General features: G+C 44.3%; 1 protein-coding gene across 1 annotated transcript; it reads left to right on the top strand.

Annotated features, from left to right (window-relative positions):
- Positions 1 to 712: 712 nt before the first annotated feature.
- On the top strand, positions 713 to 9,714 carry LOC117444865 (fucolectin-2-like). The gene is made up of 6 exons (XM_034080244.2): positions 713 to 819; positions 1,125 to 1,189; positions 1,912 to 2,191; positions 7,896 to 8,044; positions 8,702 to 8,981; positions 9,481 to 9,714. The coding sequence occupies exons 2-6, from the start codon at positions 1,129 to 1,131 to the stop codon at positions 9,632 to 9,634; spliced, it is 924 nt and encodes a 307-aa protein (XP_033936135.1). The 5' UTR covers positions 713 to 819; positions 1,125 to 1,128; the 3' UTR covers positions 9,635 to 9,714.
- The last annotated feature ends 1,336 nt before the right edge of the window (positions 9,715 to 11,050 follow it).

Raw genomic sequence — 11,050 nt, 5'->3', positions numbered from 1 at the left:
GCAATATTTGAATACTATATGATGAGCTAATTATTTCGTACACTATAGGCTGTTTGATAATATAACAAATAAAATGTTTATAATATCATTGTATTCCCTGTTTTAAAATATCTATTCAATCAATCAATCAATAGGATACGGCTGTAATAGGCCTAAGGCATTTTAGTCGCTCATAAATAAATAGTAGGATTCTTTATTTACTATGGATGCTGGCAACAGTGACATAGTCCAAAGTGAAGGTGATGTTTGGCAGTAATGGTCGAGGCAGGACTTGATACAGTTAACCGTCTTGGATGGGACAACGCTTTCTGGCAGACCATTCGTTAAAGTTAGTTTTAGTTTTAAAGTATTAGGACACTATTTTCCCTTCCTGCCGGTGTAGTGCAGTAGAAGTATGAAGCAGATTATATTGGGAATACTAATAATAGTATCTTTAAAATGTACTTAAATGTAATAACCTACATTCCACCACTACATGACTTTTTTTTGTTCATTATTATCAAAGTTACTTAACATAATATTACAATTATAGTATTGGTAATACATTGGTGTGTATTGGGCGATCTTTAGCATACTTCCTGGTATTAACTTGGATGACTCCTATAATCAAATCCACAAGAAAAGGGAACTGAAATACATGTGCATGGGAGTAAACCCAATAAGATTGGTTGGTGTTGAATATGAATATGATCTGTTTTCTGATGATTGGTTGATACGGTTTGACCAGGATGCATATAAAGAGAAAAATAATCTCTTTGTTTGGTGCTTGGAGACTTTTCTTTATTTTCTATTGAACCAACAGACTGTCAGGGTCTCCAGGTAACACTTTTTATTTTGTCTTTGTCTCACAGAATAGATTATAAAATATGTAACATAGCGTGTAAATAGGAACCCTCTACAGAGTAAGGAATCCTCATTTGCATTTTTCCTACTTTGTATTGCAACTGAAGCGCAACAAAATACCGTTGGATAAATAAAGATCGATCTTATCTTAATGTTGAACTCTAAGTCATTGAACTTTACCATTACAATCACTGATCCTGCCTTTCTAACAGTAAGAAAAATGTAAAATATGGTCATTTTTTAAATGATATTCTGTTAACGATATCCTCTCGCTCTACCAGAAAGATGAAGCTCTGTGTCGTCCTTCTGCTGCTGCTCCTGCAGACGTGCTCAGTCTCCGCTTATCGTAAGTATGATCCGAGAGGGTCAACATACAAATTGAATTATCTGGAAGTTTTTGCTCCAACATCCCTGTAATTGTAGCTTTTTTTCCTTTAAGATAAAAACACATATTCATTAGCAAGTTAAATATTAACTAAAGCTTTAGGACCATTTTATTATGATGTTTAAAAATAAATTGGATTCTAAATAAGAATATTGTAATCTGCTCACATTAAATATATACACTTTATGTTTTGCAGCCTTAATAACTAGTCTGATTTCTCCAATTGTTGTTTTGTACTCGGACTGAATCAGAACACCACTTCCTCTTTTTGCTGACTTCTCTGTAAAAACTTCCTGCAGGATTTTTGTATTGCGTAGAAAGTTTTTAGGCCGATTCGTATCGATTATACTGTTGCTCAAGGCATTGCAATGTAAGCAAACAAACACATAGAAACTATTTAGCAACACCACTGCAAATGCACACAGTACAACCAAACTCACATAAATGCAGTATATTTGGAAATTAAACGCCCGCATCTATAATGTTCAGTATTCAAACACAGGTCATATATCAAGCTAATAAGCAATAATTAACTCCATGTTCAATTAACTCTCCAAACAACTTGCAGCCTTTCTATGACTGTAATGTGTCTCATATGCTGTTTTCTTTGGAGTGTCGTGAGTACTCAGGACGATCTCAAAGTTATCTATTGAAACACTGCCATACCTCTGTCTTCTCACTAGAAAACGTGGCCGTGCGCGGAAAAGCGACCCAGTCAAACCGTTATGAATTTGGATTTGCCAGCAACGCTATTGATGGAAACCGTGACAATCACTTCTTTTCTGGATCATGCAGCCACACTGATAAAGAAAGCAACCCCTGGTGGAGAGTGGACCTGCTGGAGCCCTACGTCGTCACCTCCGTCATCATCTCCAACAGAGGAGACTGCTGTCCAGAAAGGCTTGTGGGGGCACAGATCCACATCGGCAACTCTTTGGACAACAATGGTGCAGCAAACCCAGTGTAAGACATTTCCTGCACACATTTTATTCATTTGTTTTGTGTAACTCTCTGAGCATTTTGTTTATATTCTCCTCTCCCCTGTTAATTGCTCACCACGAGTAGACAGAGGTGTATTAAGATCCTTTACTTGAGTACAAGTACAGATACCCTAGTTTCAAAATATTTCATTACAAGGGAAAGTCCTGCATTCAAAAGGTTTCTTAAGTAAACGTATTATCAGCAAAATGTCCTTAATGATAACATATGTATGTGACATTTCTAGATATATTCATGCATGAAGAAGCATTTTACAAGTTTAATTGTATTTATATCATTTGAATGTTTTGTGACTTAAACAGTTGATCCCCTAGTTTAATTGTTAGAGATACATTTAGTTAAAAGTAGCTAAAGCTGTTTAATGAATGTACTGGCATAAAATTACATTACATGTTTCCGTATTGAAATGTAGAGGAATAGGAGAAAGTAGAATTAAATGGAAATACTCAAGTTAAGTACAAGTACCTCTGAATTGTAAATGTACTACCCACCTCTGCCAGTAGATTCTCATAGAAACTGTTCCTAAATGTTTCAACCATGTAATTTTACTTATTTGCATTGCTTATCAAAAATATAGGCAATGCTGAAGTGCGTTAAACTTGCATCGTCTTTCATATCTCGCAGTGGGTGCTGTTACAGGGTGGTTTAGGCTAGGTTGCAGCTCCACCCTGTGGACGTATTGTGCCTGTGTTATATATATATCTGCCTCACGTGAATATACCTCAGTTGTATGATTGCCTGCTTAATATGAATACACGGCGTTGAGACACAGCCTGAGTTGCCTTATTCATTAATGCACATACATCTACAAACATAGTGTCAGAAGCTCAAATAGGACCCAGCTGTGGATTGCATGCTACTGTCCGTCGCTGAGACAGAGTGCGTTTATTTGTTTTGGTGAGGTTTAGCAGTTTCAGTTAGCCTGTTAGCATTAGCGTCACGTTGGAACAATGGCATCCAGCATCCCACCTCCGGAGCCTATGAAGATGGCGGGGGACATCCACGGCAACTGGGTGAGCTTTCGAGCAGAATTTGAGGATTATCTGCTTGCGACCGGGCTCAGCGAGAAAGTAAATCCGGTACAAGCAGCTGCGCTCAGGAGGCTAATGGGGAACGACTGCCGACATGTTTACAAACACAACCTGGGACTCACCGCGGACCAACAAAAAGATGCGGGTGCTATACTGGTGGCACTGGAGCAATACTTCACACCCGCAAAGAACGTAATCTTTGAGAGGTACGTTTTTGGCAACCTTAAACAAGAGGATGGAGAGCTCTTGGATGCGTTTGCTACCAGGCTGAGGGAAAAGGCTGCCTCTTGTGAATATGGAGCTATAAAAGATGAACTCATAAGGGACAGGCTTGTTCTCGGGATAACTGACGAGGGTGCTAGACGTCGCTTACTAAGGGAAAATGACCTTAAATTGGACGAGGCCATTACAATTTGCCGTGCAGCCGAGGTCATGGACAGCAAGTTAAAAACCATGTCACTGGGCAGCTCTGGACCTGGGGACAGCATTAATGCCACACAAGGACAGCGATATGGACGGAGGTCTGGCAGCAGGCCATCCGAGTCCACCAACACATCTGCACAACCACAGAGCATGAGAGACGCTGGCGAATGCAAGTACTGTGGCACACGGCACAAGCGTGGGCGGGACCTGTGCCCTGCTTTTGGTAAATCGTGCCGCTCGTGTGGCACTGCTAACCATTTTGCAAAAGTATGCATGAAAAGAGGCCAGCAGGCACGTCAGTTGAATGCTGTGGATGACCCGTTGCCAGGGGAACTGGAGGACAGCGATGAGAGAGACGTGTACACAGCGGAGAGCGTGGGGCTGTGAACACTCGAGGTAAAAAGTGGTTTGTCAACCTGCCACTGCAAAGTGGGGTTCAGAGGTGCCAGCTCGACTCTGGAGCCACTTGCAATGTGATGAGCATCAAGGACAAGACAACACTGGCGCCTAGAACCCCTCTTCTGAAGAGTCTCACCAGATTAAAACTATACAACAGTGAGTGGATGAGCTCACTAGGGGTGTACAGCACACAATGCGTCATTAGGGGTAAGACGCACAGACTGGACTTTGAGATTGTGCATACTGGCCAGAGGCCCTTGCTTTCGGGTGAGACATGTGAGAGACTTGGTCTGATACGCTTCACCATTCCTGAGGAGCTGAATAAGGTGGAGCACTGCAGGAAGGGAGACCTGACCAAGGAGTGTCTGGTCAGCACCTACCACGACGTGTTCACCAGCCCTGTTGAGTCTCTGCCCGGTGATATTCACTTTGAGCTGGACAGCACTGTGGCACCGGTGCAGTGTGCTCCCAGGAATGTTCCAGTGGCCCTCAAGGCAGCTGTTAAGGCTCAGCTTGATCGATATGAAGAGGAGGGACACTTGACCACAGTCACTCAACCTACGGACTGGATTAGCAATCTAGTCATAGTGAAAAAGCCAGACAAATTGAGACTATGCATTGACCCGAAGGCTCTCAACCGTGCTCTGAAACGGTCCCACTACCTTATGCCCACTTTAGATGACGTGTTGTATAAGCTGCCAAAGGCACGTATATTCACCCTGGTGGATGCACGTGATGCATTCCTGCAGTGCCGCTTGGATGAAGAAAGCAGCCTGATGACAACATTCTGGACACCGTGGGGTAGGAAACGCTGGCTGAAACTCCCTTTCGGTGTGTCAGTTGCCCCAGAGCTGTATCAAAGGAAGCAGCATGAGCTGCTGGCCGGCTTGACAGGGATTGAGCCCATAGCCGATGACATCCTTATAGTCGGCTGTGGGGACACAGAGGATGAGGCCAATCGCGACCATGACACAAACCTCATCGCTCTGATGGACAGATGCAGGGAAGTAAAACTGAGACTGGGCCTGAAAAAGCTGCAGTTCCGAGTGAAGGAGGTCCGCTTCCACGGCCACATACTGTCCGCGGAGGGCCTCAAGGCTGACCCTGAAAAAGTCAGGGCGGTTCTGGACATGCCAAACCCCACAGATGCAAAAGGGGTCCAGCGGTGTGTCGGATTTGTGAACTATCTGTCCAGATTCATGCCACGCTTGTCAGCGGTATGTGAGCCGCTGAGGAGACTGCTGGACAAGGATGTGATGTGGCACTGGCTGCCCAAACATGATGCCGCCATGAAGGAAATCAAGGCACTGGTCACGGCGGTGCCAGTCCTAAGGTACTATGACGTCCGCAAGCCAGTCACCGTACAGAGCGACTCCAGTCAGGCGGGTCTGGGCTGCTGCTTGCTTCAAGGGGGACAGCCTGTCGCATTCGCCTCCCGGGCATTGACCCAAACAGAGCAAAATTACGCACAGATTGAAAAGGAGTGCCTGAGCATCGTATTCGCCTGCCAACGCTTCCACTACTACCTATATGGGAGGAGTGATGTGACTGCAGAGACCGACCACCGCCCGCTGGTGTCCATCTTCACCAAGCCCCTCCTCAGTGCGCCAAAGCGCCTTCAGAGCATGCTCCTCACACTTCAGAACTACTGCCTTGCGGTGGTATACAAGCCAGGCCCTGAGATGTACATAAGTGACACGCTCAGCAGAGCCACCACCCCGCCACAGAGAACAGACACACTGTACCAACGTGAGATGGTCTGCAGCATGCAGCAGGAGCAGGGTGACACGGCGGCCATTCAGCAGGCAGACTATTTAAATGTCAGCAGCCAACGCCTGACACAGATTCGGACACACACTGAGGAGGATGTGTGTCTTCAAACACTTAAGTCTGTCGTGCTGGAGGGATGGCCAGGACACAAAGAGGAGACCCCTGTAGCCGTCAGGGACTACTGGGCCATCAGAGATGAGATAAGTGCCCAGGATGGCGTGCTCTTCAGGAGTCAGCGCGTCATCATTCCAAAAGCTATGCGCCCGGAAATGCTGAGACGGATCCACTACAACCACGTGGGGGGCGAGGCGTGCTACAGGCAGGCCCGTGATACACTTTACTGGCCCGGTATGCAAGGGGAAGTCAAGGATTATGTGCAAAAGTGCTCTGTGTGCAATGAGTATGCACACGAACAACAGAAAGAGACTATGATGTCACACCCGCTCCCCACACGCCCCTGGCAGCTAGTAAGCATGGATCTGTACAGCTACGCAGCACAGAACTTCTTACTCGTGGTGGACCATTATTCTGACTTTTGGGAGATCGACCTCCTCCCTGACCTATCAGCGGACACCACGATCCGTAGATGCAAGGCACAGTTTGCACGCTATGGTGTCCCAGACAGGGCCATTTCGGATGGTGGAGGCCAGTTTGCCGGTGGAGAGTTCCGGGCGTTTGCGAGAGAGTGGGGTTTTGAGCATGTCATGTCCTCACCGAGGCACCCAAAAGCTAACGGCAAAGCGGAGTCAGCAGTGAAAATTGTAAAGAGCCTGTGCAGAAGGGCAGACCGTGCCAAAGAGGACCCCTGGAGGGCCATATTGCATTGGAGAAATACGCCCACTGAGGGTATGCATTGCAGCCCAGCACAGCGGCTTATGTCGCGGAGACTGAGAACCCTTCTCCCTGTGGCCGATCAGCTACTGGTGCCTCAGGTCGTCATGGGTGTTTCTGACAAGCTGAAAATGAAACATCAAGCAGCAAAGCTGACATATGACAGATCAGCCAAGGATCTGCCGGAGCTGAACGTCGGCCAGCCCATACGGATGAAGCCACTCCCAGGAGACAGGACGGGCAGATGGAGGAGAGGTGTGTGCCTTCAGCAGTTGGGACTCCGGTCCTATCTGGTCGGTGTGGAGGGGACCACGTATCGGCGCAACAGGGTTGATCTTCGACCAGCAGAGGCGGCCCTTCTCCAGCCGTCAGTTCTCCCAGAATCGGCCCCGGAGCAGCCTGCGAGTGGGAGGAGCGCCAGAGAGGTCGTTGGCGTCCCCGAGGAGTCTCCAAGGCCATCACCCCCGGGGTCGTCGCGCTCTTCCCCGCAGACTGGGGATACACCATGCCGTGAGTTACAGGGCCGGGCCATCTCCCGGAGCGGACGGCTGATTAGACCTCCTGACAGACTTGACCTCTAGGTCACGCACACATACACACACACACACACACACACACACACACACACTTGGACTGTGCGCACTCCAACACACATGGAAGATAAAGATTGAAAAAAAGTAGAGAGATTGTAAAAGAGATTGTAAAACAAATGTGATTGATTGTTCTGAGTTTATTGCTGATGTGTTCGGATCCGGCTATTATTGAAGTGTCTCTGCTATGTGCACTATTTGTTGTTGAAATCATTTGATTAATGTTCTGATTGAAGGTCAACAGTTTAATGGCAGTATTGATCCTGTGTTGTTACTTAACAAAAGGAAGGGAGATGTTACAGGGTGGTTTAGGCTAGGTTGCAGCTCCACCCTGTGGACGTATTGTGCCTGTGTTATATATATATCTGCCTCACGTGAATATACCTCAGTTGTATGATTGCCTGCTTAATATGAATACACGGCGTTGAGACACAGCCTGAGTTGCCTTATTCATTAATGCACATACATCTACAAACAGGTGCCTCCCTGATTGCAAAAAGGAGTCAGATTGTATAGAAGTCTATGATGTAATTACCAGTTACCTTTTATCTAACTGTTGAAGCCTTGGGGGTATAACATGTCATTCATGTTCTTCCTTTCTCACTTTTGTTCGCTTTCTTTTAGGGTTGGTACAATTTCTACAATCGAGGCATTGTACACTCTGACTTTCACTGATCGTGTGGAGGGACGTTATGTGACTGTGCGTATACCGGGTGAAGGAAAGGTCCTTGCCCTCTGTGAGGTGGAAGTCTACGGGTACCATGCCCCAACTGGTGAGGGTTTGGGATCTTACATAAATAATGTGTGATTTCCATCTAAACAAGGAACTGTCATGTCAACCAAGCGGCTGATAAGTTAACTCAATGCAGAAGTGCCTTAAACCTGCATTCTTTCTAAACGTCTGATTGTGTATAAGTCTACAGTATGAACATTTTCCTGCAACTCACTTGATGTATTACCGCTGGATAGAGTGTACCTATTAGTTTATGATCTCAATTGTTTCAAGTCTTCTTCAATCCAGCATGATGTTCAAGTTGTAAAATATGGTCCCATAAATAACAAGAGAAAGGCTGGTACATCCTTTCATGTCACTTATGATTACTAAAACAGGTCTTATTTTATTAAAGTTTAATTTGCCAAAACTGAATGACACATTTAGTTAAACTTAGTGCAGTTGTAGTTATATATATATATAACTTTAACTATAGACTCAATATGTTATAATACTTTAATTCCTCTTTTCCAATAACAAATATATGGTAGTTATTTGTTTATATATGGTGAAGTTATCCCTTTTATATCCTTCATCCTGACGGCAAATTAAATCAAATCTTTTGAGAGTCATGGTGAGACAGAATAATAAAATACAATCTGCATCAGGAGTACATGTTATTGATTTAACCTAAATCTTTGTTTTGTTTTTGTTTCAGAAGAGAACCTGGCCATTCAAGGAAAAGCCGCACAGTCATCAGTGTATAAGACTGGAGATGCATCTAAGGCCATTGATGGGAATCGGGCCTCCTACTGGGGTGAGGGTTCCTGCAGTCACACAGCCAATGATTTGAACGCCTGGTGGAGGCTGACTCTGCCCAAAACACACAAAGTGTTTTCTGTTAAGATAACCAACCGATATGGAGTCCATGAACGACTCGATGGAGCCGAGATCCGCATTGGAGATTCTCTTGTAAACAATGGTGCTGAAAATCCCAGGTAACTTAAAGCCTGTCCTATTACAATACTAATATTAAAAAGTCACTAAATTGGTATTTTGTTGGAACACGTTTGAGGAACATTATTCAGTTTTTCTTGCTCAAGTTTACCTGGTGCTACATTTTGGATTAAATCTCCTTACATTGCCAAGAAATAGGATTGGAGCGGGAATACCCTTCATTTATGAATGATTCCTGCAATATGTTCTGATCTGATCACAGAAATGGACAAATACCAAGGTCGCCAAATTAAAGGCCTGATCGAGGGTCGTCAATTGTGATTCTGTGACATGATTTGAAAACATGTATTTAAACATTACTGAAATATAAATATTGTTCATTATCAAGCCCTAATTAAAAGATCCGCAACCAACATTCTAACCAAGTAAATTGTAGAAACCTAATGACGCTTTGAGTGCATGTTGAACTTAAAATGAAAAGCCTATTACTTCAGTAAACCCTTCCTGAGGTTAACGTACTGATTTCTGCTTCTTCTACAGGTTTGCTGTAATCACCAACATCCCGGCAGGTGAAACAGCTGAGTTCAAGGTTCCCAACGGGATGGACGGCCGCTATGTTTACATAGGTGTCACTGGAAGAGAGGAGTACCTGACCCTCTGTGAGGTGGAGGTGTTTGGCTCTGCACTGGATTAGCATTCAATGTAATGGATTTTGCAAAGATGCTGTAATGTGTACACAAAGCATCCAAAATAAAATGTGCATCTTAAATATCATTGTTTGCATGACGTCAAGATTTACTGGTGGAGATTGCAACAAAAGTCTTCCTTGACTTTTGCTTTTACACAGGACTTGTACACCTTTTGGGAATGTAAGACCAGTGAAAGCAATGGTTCTGAAGGCAAGTTTTTTTATTTTTTTAAATGCAGACAAAATAGACACATATTATAAAAAACATCTGAGAGCTTTCTTACCCAAAGTTAGATCAGAAGATCAATCCCCATCATCAGGGGCGCCGTAAGGGGGTGAAACGTTAGGATGATTCTATGGGCCCGTGACTGGGCCCCAAAAAATGTTAGAACATTAAGAAAAAAAATGTAAGTAACCTTTCATCAATAATTAACATTCATATAACGTCATATTGATGATATACTCACTAAACGTATGATTCATTTAACTTATTTTCTTCCAAAAGTTAATTATCCAAAGCATCGAACACCCCCCTCTATTTACATGTAATGGTTTGGTCCTGCCTCCAAACGCTGTGCAGCACCAGCCCTTTCTAGCAGAGAGACTAGTGAGAGCATGTGAGGAGGGATGCTAGTACTTAAGTGTGTACGATTTCTCAACGACTAACAAAGTCAGGCTTTCAAGAAGGAAAAGAAAGGAGAGACAGACAAGAGAGAGGGACTAAAGGGTGACAGTATGTCACCCAGTTTTTCAAAAGAAAAGGTGGGTGTGGTCCATGACTGGTGGAAATTAGTCTGTTAGCTAAGCGTAGTCCATTGTAAATAATAATGTTTTGCTGACATTAAAGGTGTGGTAGGTAAGTTTGAGAAACCGGCTCGAGATACACTTTTTGTTATATTGCATGGAATGCTCTTAACATCCCGATAGCAATGAATATCTTTAGTGCTTTGACAAAAAATCCATTTAAAAATGTCATCTGTGGAAGCCGTGGTGCTGTAAAAAGCACGACCTAATCATCTGAGCCGGCCCGGCTAAAATAACTGGATGGCCTATCAGCCTGTCAGCCTTCCATCTGTGCACAAACGTATCTCGTGCCCTCATTGGTCATGTGCGCGTTCGTGTGTGTTGGGGGAGGGGCTCTGTAAGGAAGTGGCAGATTTTTTCCGGTTGTGTATTTTCAAATTCTAGCGCACTCGAGCTGGTTTCTCCAACATGACCTACCCCACCTTTAAGTACTGTTAATATCTTCACAGAAAATTCAGAGGTTTTTCATGTCACTCCTCTTTTAGCTGACATTTAATAAATGCAGGTACATTTTTAGCAGCTATTCATACTAAATCAGTTGTCCCTCCCCCTGGTGCCAGGACCAACAGATCCATCTTTAGGCTCCGCAGCCCTGTCCCCCCATAAGGCTTTGCAGTC

Source organism: Pseudochaenichthys georgianus, unplaced genomic scaffold (genome assembly GCF_902827115.2).
Source record: "Pseudochaenichthys georgianus unplaced genomic scaffold, fPseGeo1.2 scaffold_966_arrow_ctg1, whole genome shotgun sequence".
Classification (NCBI taxonomy): Eukaryota; Metazoa; Chordata; class Actinopteri; order Perciformes; family Channichthyidae; genus Pseudochaenichthys; species Pseudochaenichthys georgianus.
Note: the sequence above shows the minus strand (reverse complement) of the source record. Positions and strands in the feature narration are given on the sequence as shown.

Coding starts and splice junctions, on each gene's coding strand:
- LOC117444865 (XM_034080244.2), top strand. CDS start 1,129: ATGAAGCTCTGTGTCGTCCTTCTGCTGCTGCTCCTGCAGACGTGCTCA. Junction 1,190..1,911: donor GTGCTCAGTCTCCGCTTATC/GTAAGTATGATC, acceptor TCTTCTCACTAG/AAAACGTGGCCGTGCGCGGA. Junction 8,982..9,480: donor AATGGTGCTGAAAATCCCAG/GTAACTTAAAGC, acceptor CTTCTTCTACAG/GTTTGCTGTAATCACCAACA.